Source organism: Cetorhinus maximus, chromosome 3, assembly GCF_964194155.1.
Source record: "Cetorhinus maximus chromosome 3, sCetMax3.hap1.1, whole genome shotgun sequence".
Classification (NCBI taxonomy): Eukaryota; Metazoa; Chordata; class Chondrichthyes; order Lamniformes; family Cetorhinidae; genus Cetorhinus; species Cetorhinus maximus.
In genome coordinates this window covers 122,194,884-122,209,619 of record NC_135881.1, presented here as the reverse complement: position 1 = coordinate 122,209,619, position 14,736 = coordinate 122,194,884, and the positions used below count along the sequence as shown (strand labels likewise).

The 14,736-nt window shown below is 46.8% G+C and overlaps 1 protein-coding gene across 1 annotated transcript in view; it reads right to left on the bottom strand.

Moving 5' to 3' along the window:
• The window catches only part of LOC144678871 (dynein axonemal heavy chain 11-like), a 552,140-nt gene that overhangs the window by 17,232 nt on the left and 520,172 nt on the right, over positions 1 to 14,736 (bottom strand). Inside the window, exon 77 of the mRNA XM_078538870.1 lies at positions 12,693 to 12,935. Within this exon, the coding sequence (XP_078394996.1) occupies positions 12,693 to 12,935 (243 nt within the window). The remainder of the gene's footprint in view (positions 1 to 12,692; positions 12,936 to 14,736) is intronic.

Sequence of the window (14,736 nt, the reverse complement as noted above, 5' to 3'; positions counted from 1 at the left end):
ATGGTTAATGGATATGTTTCGGGCTGGAGGAAGGTTTGAAGTGGAGTTTCCCAGGGATCAGTATTGGGACCCTTGCTTTTCCTGATACATATTAATGATCTAGATCTTGGTGTGCAGGGGACAATTTCAAAGTTTGCGGATGATACAAAACTTGGAAGCATTGTAAACTGTGAGGTCAGTGTAGAACTTCAGAAGGACATAAACAAGTTGGTGGAGTGGGCAGATAGGTGGCAGATGAAGTTCAATGCAGAAAAGTGTGAGGTGATTCACTTTGGTACAAAGAAAATGGAGAGACAATAGAAAATAAGAGGTACAACTCTAAAACGTGTGAAGGAGCATGATGTATATGTGAATAAGTCATTAAAGGTGGCAGGACAGGTGGAGAGAGTAGTTAATAAAGCATACAATATCCTAAGCTTTATTAATGGAGGCATAGAGTACAAGAGCAAGGAGGTTATGCTGAACTTATATAGGACACTAGTTAGACCTCAGCTGGAGTATTGTGTACAGTTTTGGGTGGCACACTTTAGGAAGGATGTGAACACATTGGAGAGAGTGCGGAAGCGGTTTGCAAAAATGGTTCCAGGGATGAGAAACTTCAGGTACGAAGATAGATTAGAGAAGTTGGGACTGTTCTCCTTAGAGAAGAGAAGGCTAAGAGGAGATATGATAGAGATGTTCAAAATCATGAGGGGGCTGGTTAGAGTAGATAGGGAGAAGCTGTTCCCATTCGTAAAAGGATCAAGAACAAGAGGACACAAATTTAATATGATTTGCGAAAGAAGCAAATGCAATGTGAGAAAAACTTTTTCACACACTTAGTGGTTCGGGTCTGAAATACACTGCCTCGGAGTGTTGTGGAGGTAGGTTCAATCGAAGCATTCAAGCGGGCGTTAGATGATTATTTAAATAGAAACAATGTACAGGGTTACGGGGAAAAGGCAGGAGAATGGCACTGAGTCAAAGTGCTCATTTGGAGAGCCGGTGCAGACACAATGGGCCAAATAGCTTCCTTCTGTACCGTAACAATTCTGTGATATTTTTAAAACTTAGATGTGCTCGGCTCTCTACATCCTGTGTGAGGTTTGGTCCCTGCTCAAAGGCAAAGCTGCATTGACAACTATGCTTAAGTATTCAAAAGAGAAGCAGAACATTAGGGTCGGTCAATTTACTGCACTGCTGGCCATTTACCTATTTAAACCCTCAAATTTATGATAGATAAATAGGGAAAGTCAATTTGCACTGTTTAATAACTAATTAAGATTCTTGCAGAGCATTAATTTAAGATCACAACTAAAAGAAAGGAAGTAAAAACTAAGGGGGTTAATTTGGATAGTCCCCGAAAATGGACACAGAGATTGTGATGTACGATTAACCCGTGCTTGTTCATTACAATGCAGGAACGATATGATCATGTTGCCTGGTTAATTCTATGATTTCTGCATGCAGTAATATCATGAGTGCCCATCACTACTTAAATATATCCTGCACTTCTTAAAGGCGGGGGTGGGGGAGGTGCGGGGTCTGGGGTCTGTGCGCATTGTGGCAGGTGGTGGTGGTGAGATCATTCTGAATATTGTGTGAAGAAGAATGAATAATAGCTGATCATGGGATGTAGCATGCACCAAGGATTCTGGGTTTTGGGATGTGGCATTGGAGGGCTGGTAAAAGAGGTGGAAAAAAGGAGATATATTTTGTATTCTCAGTGCAGGTGGTGGGGTGGGGGGTGTGTGGGGGTGGAGGATTAAACACCTTCCAGACACATGCTTAGAAGGCAGCAGCAAGAGGTAGTGGAGAAGCTCAATCAATGCCAGGGATATAGCTCCAAGAACCTGCATACAGTACAAGAAGTAGTTTAATTATCTCGTGTCAAAATCAGTATCTCCAAATTCCACATCTTACCGACTGCACCACTAGCATTATCCACTGCTTAGTTCACTACTCATCCACCAGCAATCTTTATCAATCAGGATTCATACCTAACATTCGTATGCTTTAACTCAGCCTCATGCATTTGGCATTGTTGCAAGTCTCGTAACCACATTTCAAAGATTATATATGCTGGCAGCTATTGAACCATGACAATCACATCACCCAAACAGATTGCACAACGCTCGCTGACACACATCTGTCTCTCTCTCTTGTGGGTGAAAGTGGCTCACAACAGGAAGCAGCAGGAATTAACGGATGTTGGAGAAATGGGCCTGGATGTTTTAACCCTTGAGAGGAGACACAGCTGGCCATTATGGGAAGGGCCATTGCTGAGGCTGAAGCCATTGAAGATGCACATCTAATCCTCCTCTCACCTCAATTTTACCTAATCTCTCAATCGATTCTGACTTATTAGCTGCAGATGTTTTAAGCATGCATTTCTTACTTTCTTCTCTCCCCTCACCACTACTCAACCTTTGTCCTTTCTTCATTTCAGATATTCAGTAACTGCCCACTGTCCAGGTAGTGGAGGAAGAAAGAGCAAGAAGAAAGTGAAGATGAAGAGATACCATCACATGATTTCACAGTTACAGCAACCAACTTAGATACTGAAACTGTGTGTAATTTAGAGAATAGCAGACATGGAAACTGAATCTGGTGAGACAAGTATGTAGATGCCAGCTTGTTGGAGGGCAAGGTCGCTCAAGATTTCTGCTGTAAAGGACTCAGATGATGATCTTCATGGGCCCAGCTACAGAAGAAGGCTGATGGGTGTGCACACCCAAATACTTGGTGAACTGCGAAGCCTGCATTCAATGTCAAGGAGCGCAGGGGAGTCCAGCGCTAACTAGGCACAATGTTTTGTGCAGCAACTAGAGTCCATCCTTTCCAAGATGGAACAGGTGGCCACCTCCAATAGCCCACCTGGGGGACCAGCTTGATGCAGCATCTGGTTGCGGATGTCTCAGCTTCCAATGCAGCACAAGCAGCATCCACCCATCGTCTGACTGTTGCAGTAGTAGCTCAGATTGCTGACATGCAATCTCAGACTGCTGCCAGAGAAGTTCAGACTGCTGCCATCATGGCTCTGGAGACAAGTGTGCAATGGGTCTGCCAGGGCATCACAGCACTCCAGCAAAAGAGTATTGGGATTGCTGAGGCACCACCCTGGGTGAGAGGCAGTGGCTCCATGGAATATAAAGCTGTTGTCCTCAGGAAGACAAAATTCGTTCTTTCACCCTTGTCACTTTGTATTGCTGTTGCCTGTCAGCCAGCCAGCCCACCCATGCTAAGATGGTGCAGTTTGCAGACATGCCGCCTTATCTAGAGCTTCACGTGGCTGTCCTCCAAGACCATCAGCAGTGCTCCTCACTAAAAAACAGCAGCCTTTCGCCAGCCACTCTGTAGCCAATGGGAAAGCACCTCATAGGAGCACTAGGACAGGCAAAAAGCACACAGAAGAGGAATTAAAAGTGAATGTGCAAGGGTGATTAGCTCACGATGCATTCAGTATGGCATGATTTGATTTATAAATTTGGATTAGAATCTGTACTTTGTGTTGGTTTTTATTTTTGCATTGTAACCAAGAGGACAATGTGATGTCCAGATACATAAAAGTTCAGAGCCAGGGCAATCTTTACAGCTACAGGAAATGCAGACTTTGAGGTTGGAGCTGTTGTTGCAGTAGTTGCAGATTTCAGTTACAATCTCTTTAGTGAAATGCAGATGTCTCAAGAATTGGTTGTAGCTGAAGTTCAAATAAGAAAATTGCTCTCTAAATAGCCTCTGCGGACATGGCTTTCCGCTGAGAGCCTTTCTTCTCCTCCCTCTCATAGCAGTTTGTTCTGCCCCACGTCCCCCACTATCAATATTCTGGGGGTTTACCATTGATCAGAAACTGAACTGGACCAGCGATATAAATACTGTGGCTACAAGAACAGGTCACAGACTAGGAATTCTGAGGACAGTAACTCGCCTCCTGACTCCGCAAAGCCTGTCTGCCATCTACAAGGCACAAATCAGGAGTGTGATAGAATACTCCCCACTTGTCCAGATCAGTGTAGTTCCCACAACACTCAAGAAGCTTGACACCATCCTGGACAAAGCAGCCCGCTTGATTGACATCTCATCCACCACCTCCACTCCCTCTGCCACTGATGCACAGTAGCAGCAGTGTGTACCATCTACAAGATGCACTGTAGCAACTCACCAAAGCTCCTTAGACAACATCTTCCACACCCATGACCTCTACCACCTGGAAGGACAAGGGCAGCAGGTGCATGGGAACACCACCACCTCCAATTTCCCTCCAAGTCACACACCATCCTGACTTGGAACTATATCACTGTTCCTTCATTGTTGCTGGGTCAAAATCCTGGAACTCCCTTCCTAACAGCACTGTGGGTGTACCTACACCACATGGACTGCTACGGTTCAAGAAGGCAGCTCACCACCACCTTCTCAAGGGCAACTAGGGATGAGCAATAAATGCTGGCCTCCCAGCGACACCTTCGTCCCTTGAAAGAATAAGAAAAAAAAAGTGGTGCTCTGCTCACTCATCCCAGTCATGCCCATTACCAAGTGGCATCTTTCCTAAACATAAGCTTTTAAATCACAATAAAGTCCTTCATCACAAGGCAGAGCACTCTTTGCAGCTATTGAAACTTTTATCAAGTATAGAAAAACACTCAAACGCATAGAACTGCAGCAACAGTCAGAATAAATAACCCAGAAACTAACCTGCAAGTTGTTCATTATCTCATTAGATAAGGCTGGTGGAGGGTTCTTCACACCATTTAATGCATGTTTGGCAGCTCAAAGTTAAAAGAGGACCTGGACTGAAGCAGGAGGATTAACATAGCAATGCTGGTATCAAATAAGTGTTATTCATCATGAGCTGCCTTCTCTACATGCTGTAGGTCGTTGCTAGCTGTGTGTGTAGGCAAACCCATTTATGAAGGTGACATCTGGCACACATTCATAGAATGGTTACAGCACAGGAGGCCATTTGGCCCATCGCATCCACGCCAACTCTTGGCGAGAGCAACTCACGTAGTCCTAGTCCCCTGTCTTTTTCCCTGTAGCTCTGAAAATTTTTTCTCTTCAGATAATTGTCCAATTGTCTTTTGAAAGCCATGATTTAATTTGTTCCATTAAACTCCCAGGCTGTGCATTCCAGATCCTAACCATCTGCTACGTTAAAAAAAAAAAAAAAATTTTTTTTCATGTTGCTACTTTTGCCAATCACATCCGAAGTGTGTGTGTCATGAGCACCACTTTTGTAGTTTAACAGGCTTCGTAGCACAGAGCTGCCTCAGGGAGATTAAGTTCATATGGAATGTTTTAAATAAAGAAAGATAAAAATTACTTTGACATGTCCCCTCGTGTGACAGTGTCACATGAGCTGGGACATATTTATGAAATGTGAAAAAAATAATTATTTATTTAATAAAACCTTCAGGAAACCTTATCCCGCCCATAGATGAGGTTTCTTGAAAAACATGAAGGCTGCTTGGGCACTTCGCCTGCCCGCCAACGTTAAGCATGGACGGGCAGCGTTGATAATTACATTAATTGGTTTTTTACTGGCCTAAAGAGGTCTTTGACAGTTCGGCGGGTGCGCAGCCACCTCCGGTGCGTTCGCCGAACGAAAGATCTAAATGACATGCGGTGACGTTGGGACGCACGCCCGGCATCACCGCGTGTCATTTTACGTGTTGGCATGCCGGGCCCGTACCCCTCACGCTGACGCAAAAATTCTGACCCATGTGAATTCTGCTAATGATTTTACATTCAGACATCAGACACACCAAATGCTAACCTGAATTCTTTCTTCAAACAAGGTGCTAGAGTAGGTCCTAACAGCCATCATCAATGGTCATCAACTATGGCAGCATCTATGCACTTGAAATTATTATTGGTTTTTTTCATTACCATTGTAATATGTCGCAGGTTCTCCCAAGTAGTTTAACTACATTTAGAATCAAAGTCAATGCTGTTGGGAAATGATACTGTTATATACAACTCTGCTGTTAGTGACAGCAATGCTGTAATCTAAATAAAAACAGAGGGCAGAATTTTCTGGCTGACGTGCAGGTGGTGAAGCCCGCACGCCAGCGCTTAAAATGTCGCGCGAGCGTCCCGACATCAGCGCGCGGCATTGCGACATTTCAGTCAGCGGGCGCGCACGGCAGTAGGACGCGCGCCCGCCATTAATTAAAGGCCTCGTTAAGGTCCTTAACTTGCCAATTGTCGACGTTTTTGAGGGGCCCGTGCGAACTTCAGTTCGGTGTACGGGCCCAACGGGCAAGTGGGTAGGAGATTTTTAAATAAAAGTCATGGCGGGATATATGGACTCAGAGGGGTTGTTCATGTTTTCCATTAAGTATTTAATGCAGAAAGTGTTTTAAAGTTGCCTGTGTGATTGTTAGCAGTTCAGATCGATTTCCAAGAGCTTTTTGTGTACTTTGAAACCAGTCTGCAGACAGTAATCTTTCTCGGGCCTGCAGCTTTCTGGAGGCCTCCATTTAGCCTGGGGGTATGGGTTCTAATATCTCCACTGGAGGCAGCTCCTCCGAGGAGGAAGGGAGGGATAGAATAAGGAGGAGGCCAGGACTGGACAATCAGCCTCTAGGGGAGCCACCTTTGGGAGGCCAGGCGCAGGCACAAGGGGCGCAGGGTCAAGAGGTTGTCCAAGGTGGAAGGGGCCGCAGAAGGCGCCACTATCCTGCTGCCAGGGTATACAGGCGGCGAAGCAGCTACCTCAATATGCCTGAGGTCCAGTGCCGAAGGAGGCGCCGACTGTCAAGGCAGACAGTCAATTATATCTGTCAGATGATTGGCCCTGAGATATCTCCTAACTGTGTGGGTGGACACCCCATGCCAGCAGCTCTGAAGCTCACTGTTGCCCTCCACTTCTATGCCTCTGGCTCCTTCCAGGGCTCGGTGGGTGATCGTTGCGGTGTCTCCCAATCAACTGTCCACACTTGTGCCAATCAGGTTACAGACGCTCTGTTCAGACGGGTATTGACCTTCATCCACTTCCGCTGTGACCAGGCAAGTCAGGCACAGCGAGTCAGAGGCTTCGCGGCCATTGCTGGCTTCCCCCGCGTCCAGGGTGCAATAGACTGTATACATGTGGCCATCAAGGCACCAGCAGGTGAGTCCGGTGCCTTCGTCAACAGGAAGGGCTTCCGCTCAATGAATGTGAAGATAGTGTGTGACCACAGGATGCATATTTTACAAGTCTGTGCAAGGTACCCTGGCAGCTCCCACGATGCCTACATCCTCAGACACTCCCAGGTGCCGGGGCTCTTCAGTGCTCCGGCTCAGCTGGATGGTTGGCTGCTGGGTGACAAGGGCTATCCCCTCAGAAGGTGGCTCATGACGCCACTACGCCGTCCAAGAACAGAAGCTGAGCAGCGGTACAATAGGAGCCAGGGCACCATAAGGGCTGTGGTGGATAGAGCCATCGGTCTTCTCAAGATGCGCTTCCGATGCCTGGACCACTCAGGGGGCGCACTCCAGTAGCCCCCAGATCGCGTCTCTCTGATAGTGGTAGTCTGCTGCGCTCTGCACAATCTTGCACTGGAAAGGGGGGATGCAGTTAAGGATGAAGACCTTGACGCAGTGGATGAGGCTGCACATGATGAATCCAGCAGTGGCTCAGAGGATGAGGAATCACAGGGCGATGATGAAGGGCAGTATGCCGACCCGCTCTTACACCAAGGAGGCAGGGACATCCATGACAATTTAATCCAATGAATCTTCAGCTAGCTCCACACACATGGATCAGCAGGACCAGCATTGCCTGGAACTTCCATATGTGGCACTTAGGTGCTACATCTTCCACCTTATCAGCTGCAACTAAGGGCTTAGTACAGAAACATCAATGTCCACTCAAACACTCATGATATGTCTGTGAAAAAGACAAGTGCAGCACAGCCATGGTCAGAAAAGTGGACTTTATTATGTCCAACATATCACAGAAACGTCTCCATGGCAAACATAAGTATATTTTTCCCTATTCTAAGGCCAACACAAAATCACCAGTGACATACCTGTGGCGTGCCTAACGTGCCTTATGCTTACGTTTGCGGGTGCCTCATCTTGGTGCTGCCGCATTGCTTGGAGTGGCTTGTGAGACAGCCTGCTGACTCTGCTGTCCTATTGGCCTAGATGACCTTGGCGAGCGTCCTCTGGCCCGTGGAGCCTGTGATGGCCCTGCCTGGGAGGGAGTGGCCAGTTCCAGAACTGGCACCTCCCCAGTTGTCGCAGCCTCAACGGAAGAAACGTTGACTGGCAGAGGGGCGGAGGAGCTGCTGCCCTCATCCGGAGCACCCTGAGAGGAGCTCGCAGTGACGACAGGCAGCTGCTGTGCCAACGTGAAGTCACATTGGACCTCCCTGCTCACCGCAGATGCATGGGCACCAAGCGCCGATGCTTGGTGCCCACAACATCTCCCACATTGGGAATGACCACCCGTGGCCAGTACCGCTGTGAAGGCTTGCAGGTCAGAGCGTAACCCAATCATGAAATGTTCCATTTGATTGAAGCCCCTCTCTATGAGAGTCGCCAATCTCTTAGTGGAGGAAGCCTGAAGCTCTGCCCTGAGGTTCATGCCTTCACGTGCACTCTGCCTGGATTCCTCCATCGCAGAGACCAACTGAAGCATACCCTCATGCAACCCTGCCAGATGCAAACGCGATTCCTGCCCCTTGTCTTGCAGCTGCTGCATTGGTGACAACTCCAGAGGCACGTCATCAGTGCCGGACTCAGCATGTGCCTGGTTCCCTGCAGCCCTCCGGCTGCTGGTGCCATCGCACTCTCTGTCCGTGCCATCTCCTCCAGCGATTGTGAAGTGCCCTCTCCACTGTGACCCGGGACACTAGCCGACGGTAAATTTCCCACCGAAGTGTTTGTCGCTGTGCTGGTGCCTGGCTGGCTGAAATGATGTGCCGCAAGTTGCACGTCTTGTGCCTCAGGTGTGATGGGGGGCTGCGGTGTCTTTGGGCGTGGCCATGTGGTGGTGATGCTGAAATTAACAACAAGGACAGTGCATCAGTTAGCGTTCAGTCAGTTAAACCTTTCATCCCTTTCCCCCCAGCCTCATAAGTCGCTCACCCTTCAAGACCCTAAGGAAACGAACATTGGTGGGGTGGAAAAGAGTCAAGAGGAGGCCCAAACATTAGATGCGCATGCAGACAGGCTGGTCAGATGGCCTCAGGAATGCCGCATTGCATGTTATGTACCATTGGAGTGGAGAGATTGCAGAGGTACCTGACCTGGATGCATGCTGGCCTGGAGAGTTGTGGTGCTGAGGAAACATCGCAAACACTTGCGACATTTGCCGTGGAGCACAGGAGATTGACAGGTCACATTATTGACCTTCATACGGTTAGAAACGGCATAGACCGGGTGGGCAGAAGGCAACATTTCACCTTGGCGCAGGGATGAGTTACACGGTGGCATTTTATTTAAGTTGCGTGCCATGAGGTTCAGAGCTGAGGACCTTTTGGACAGAGTAATGTGGGGCGTACTGGCTGAAAGGATGGTGGAGGTCCCAAACCCCCTAAGAAGCAATAAGTCTTTGGCTGTGCAGCAGTGATGCCATGGCATGGTAGGCCATGAGGTTAGTGGTCACAAATGGGATAAGGTGACTTTGGAAGGTGGTGGAGACGCGATTCCTCAAGGGGACGAGGGACCTTTGTGTATGACCCACACGTCAGAGTGTCTCAGTCTGTGAATGAGCAGCGTTGCTGCATTAACGATTGCAGCAGCCATCAGTGGTTTGGATGGTGGGTAGACAGAGTGGATGGGACTGTGGACCTCAAATACCTGGCCACTGGACCCCAGCCTCGCCGCCACCTGCCGCCCTGGCCTCCTGCCTCCTCCCCAGCTCCATGGCCTGCTCCTCAAAGGTCGTGAGGCCCTGGAGCAGGGCGTGTCCACCTCCAGTCCTCTGGCGCTCCCACTCATTGTGTTCAGTTTTTGCCTGCAGAACAGAGAAGAGGATTTATTGGGGCTGATCGCTCATGTACTCTGCACGCGCACGCCGCACCCCAACCACAGTGGCCCATCTGAGGCCTCCAGCGGCTCCTGTCCACACTACTGGTCCCCAGAAGATAGTATGGCTGCTCCCAACCCCCTCCCCCAACGGACACCCTGGAAACATTCAGTATCCATCACTTTGAATAACACACGCGTCTTAGCGCCCATGGCAAGGAGGCGCAACTAGGTGTGGCGCCGAGGCCAGCAGATGGCACATGGCCACGACACCATGAGGCTCCCCTTCCACCATCTCATCACCATCAATATGACATGTGTTGGAATTCTGAGTATGTGTCTAGCAGCCTCCCTTGCAGGTTGCCCCCAGACTACTCAAATGCGACAAACACCAACATATGATCTGGGGAGAACCCATCTTCTCGTCAACCATGAAGGCTGATGTAAGCATGGTCACTATCTGTTGCCCACCCAGCATGTGCCAAATACCCAATGCAGTAACGACAGCAAGACGTTGGGTGGGGGGTTTCAAAGGCTAAGGCTCCCTTCTGGGTCAAATGGCCAAGGCCGACATGGTACTCGCCCTTCCAGAGCGCAGCAAATCATTGAATCTCTTGTGGCACTGGGCGCCTGTGCGCCGTACATCATCATGGGCGCTGACAGCGTCACCAACCTCCTCCCACGCCTGTCTGGTGACATGGGGGGGCCCTTCTCCTCCCATCATCCGGGTACAATATATCCCGACGGCTGGAAACCTCTTGGAGGAGGACAGCAAGGCAGGTATCTGAGAAGCGAGGGGCACACTGGCCTCTCCTGCAGCCTGCCCCCCTCCTCCTGCTCCTGTCCTGTGACAGCTGCCTCTCTCTCTCCCCGAGTGGCCATGGTGCACTGCCTTAAGCAGGCTGCCTGGCCACTCTTTATACAGGCACGCCTACCCCTGCGACTGTTTTCCCGTTCTCTATGGGAGTCGCTAACCCGCTGGGTGGGCCTTAATTGGCCTGCCCGTGGAAAATAGTGGCGTGGCCTGTTTCGGCGGCAACCATCGACTGCCCGCTCGCCGCCGAGTGGGTCGGGCCCGCCCGCCCATCAAGGGCAAAATTCTGCGCAGAAATGCTGGAAATACTCAGCAGGTCTGACAGCTTCTGTGGAGAGAGAAACAGAGTTCATGTTTCGGTCCAATATGACTCTTCTTTGGAACTGGAGAGAGGTAGAAATGTGATGGGTCTCATGCTGTTGAAAAAGGGGGTGGAGGGCAGGTACAGCAAAACAGAAGGTCAGGGATAGGCAAGAAGGCAGGAGAGATTAAAAGACAAAGATGTATGGAACACAAGACAAAGGGAATGGTAATGATAGTATTAAAGTCTAAAGCTTTGGTCCAGAGTAAGTGTTAATAGCAGTATAAAGATCAGCACTGTCTGAAAGCAAAACATGAGAACAAGATATGGACTGGCACTCGGGGCAAAAAAATCAAAATGGAGGACAGAGCTCATGGTCTGAAGTTGTTGAACTCAATGTTGAATCTAAAAGGCTGTAAAGTGCCTAATCAACTGTAATATAAATGATTTGGATCAAGTGTTTCAAGCAGCAGGGAGCATAATCTAAGAAACTGCAACCACACATCTGCTTCATTACCAATTCTGCCTACTTAAATAAAAACAGAAAATGCTGGAAAACTCAGCAGATCTGGCAGCATCTGTGGAGAGAGAAACAGAGTTAACATTTCAAGTCAATTTCAACATGACCTCTTCGGAACTCCGAAGAAGACTGCCTACTTCCTGTTACCTCTGTGATGTCACCTGACTCTGCCCCTGCCTTAGCTTTTCTGCTGCTGAAACCATCATTCATGCATCTTTGCTACTAGAATTAACAATTCTAATGCTGTTATAGCTGGCCTCCCTTCTTCTACCCTCCATTAATTTGAGCTCATCCAAAGCTCTGCTGCCCATATCCTAACTCACAACAGGTCTCACCCACATATCAGGCCTATGCTTGCCGATTACATGGCTCCCAGTTTTGTAACCCCTCAATTTTAAAATGCTCATTCTTGTTTTCAAATCCCTCCATGGCCTTGCCCCTCCCCCTACTTTACCCTCCTGCAGCCCTAAAAACCCCCCAAAATATCTGTGCTTCTTTCATTTTGGCCTCTTGTTTATTCCCAATTGTAATTGTTCTACCATTAGCTGCCATGCCTTCGGCTGCCTTGTCCCTAAGCTCTGGAATTCCCTTCATAAATCTCTGCCTCTCTTCTCCTTACACACCATTTTGAACAAGCTTTTGGTCAACTGTCCTACTATCTCCCGATTGGACTCCTTCTCAAATTTTGTTTGATAAAGTCCCTGTGAAATGCCTTGGGACATTGTATTAAAGGTGCGACATAAAGCAAGAGTTATTCTCTCTTTAAGATTCTGATTGATTTGCTGTGCACCACTAACATTTTGTTTCTAATTTGAAAGGGTATTGTCTGACACGTGAATTCAACTTCCAGAATGACAGAATTTGTGGTATCTTGCTGCTCGCTTCCAGTATTTGCCCTGAATGAATGCTGATCAACTGCAGAGCTAGAGCATAAGGATGCAAAGCATATGTAAGTATCCATACCCCCCCCAGACCATCATAGTTGAGCCTACTTTGGTATTTTCATGTTCTGTTCATTTTTATATATACACTAAGAAAAAGATAAGTTAAAACAACTCTGACATATTGCAATTTTTGTATATTAACTTTGTAAGATATTAAGAAAGATTCATTATCCTGACCTTTTCCTCTGTAGTCTGTGCAGATCCTTCTCCAATAGATGAATCTCTCGGCTGCATCTCCACTAATGTTCGAAAGAGATTATCTGACATTACTGTGAGAAACTCTATTTCAGCATTGGATTGCAGGCCATACAGCACTGGGCTTTCTGGAGGAAGCATTTCATCAATGTACTTATGGTACCCAATATAATCCAAGTTGGGAGGAGCAATAAAACCTGGTGTCAGTGTAAGCTCTCCTTCAAGCTAAATTACAACAAAAGGTTTGCATTCAGAAAGCATACTTTGATAAATAATAAGAAAACTGCACAATAATTTCAAGACTTTATTACAATAATGGAAATCACAGTGCTTAAAATGGATAAATATTAAGGAGCAAAATTATAGTCATTTGGTATAGTTAAGAACTTGAGTATTGCTGAAAAAAGAGACATGCTGTCGAAGCTTTTTGACTTGCGCTCATCAGGACAGTTCGCAGGAATACCAACAATAAAGGGAACAACAATTCATACTGCATGTGAAGGGAGTGCTGATTGGTTAGCATGTGGACTTGGATTGGTAGAGGCATGGTTTGAATTTGAACAAAAAGCAGTTCCCTGGTGCATTCTCCATGGCAACGCCTCCACCAGAGTCCACTTGCCAACCAATCAGCACTCACTTCTCATGCAGTATAAACTGCTGTTCCCTTTACTACTGGCATTCTTGCAAACTGTCCTAATGAGTGCAAGATGAAAAGTTTTGAGCTATAATCAAGTTAAATTGTCTTGGTGCATAGTACCCAATTAATTTGGACTTTAACAAACAACATATTTTAAGCAATAAGAGAGTGAACAAGATAAATGTGATGTTTAGAAATATTTATGAATCATAATGTTTAATTGAAATTACCACAATGTAATTTTAGAAAATAACAGGACTGTAATACATCTCCATATGATGCAGTAAGATGCAGAGGAATGTCTAAGGTACATTCATGCTACAAAATAAACATTTTGAACTGCACAAAATCAGTGATGGGACAGGTTTAACATCCATAAACCTTTTTCCGATTCATATTTCTTAACCAGCTAATCAGGGACATATCAGACAAAAATAAGAGACTCTTGCTTATTGTATACAGTGCCTTGAATCCATCTACAGACCCAGTTTGAGCTTCTCCATATTGCATAGCATAGCGGAGCCTGGGAAATGCATAACTCAAATGAGGAATCTGATTTTGTATTTTACCAATTATACAGCATTTCTGGCTTTTGTGCATTTTTCTTTTTGGCCCTGATCAGCACAATTGCATTATTAGCTTATGTCTAAAATTGGCAACTACACATTGTGTGGTGCTGTTGTTGATGCCATCTGGAAGTGGTGGCCTCAGACCACCAGGAATGGTCATTGGTTGATGTACAAAAATGCAAAGCCTTGTCATAACAAATATCCAAAATGAAGACAATAGGCAGAATGTTATGCCACTGCATGTTATGGCCCCGTCCCAACTGCGACGGGGCTGTAAAATTCCACCCAATGGTTTAGTCCATGGTCAATTACTCCCATGCTCACAGGGAGAAATAGTCTGATTTTCTTTCTAATTCTCTGCAAGTACTGCTGTAGGTTAGGATTGTCCCACTGTGCATTCACTGCACTACCTTGACACTTTAGCCCATTTTTAGGTTCTCCTTTGCTGTCTTCCTCTCCTAACTGGATGAGCAATTCACTGTCAGAAAGCACATTCTGGTACCTCATCCAAATAACAATTCTTCACCTACAAGCTAGATGGTGAGTGTTGGCAGGATCTATTATTGCAAGGGGTGTCATAGCTGAACTCAATTCTACCCTTATCTAATTTCTACACACACATGCGCACACACTCACTGCTTCACTGAGCAGTTAGAAAATTTTCTCCTTTCTGATTAAGGGATACTGAAGTGGAAATGAAATGGTACTGGAGTGTTCCTTCTGCTGCCCACACAGAGATCAGCTAGCCATTCATATTGCAGTAATAAAAGCAGAAAATGTTGGAAAAATTCAGCAGGTCTGACAGAATCTGTGGAGAGAG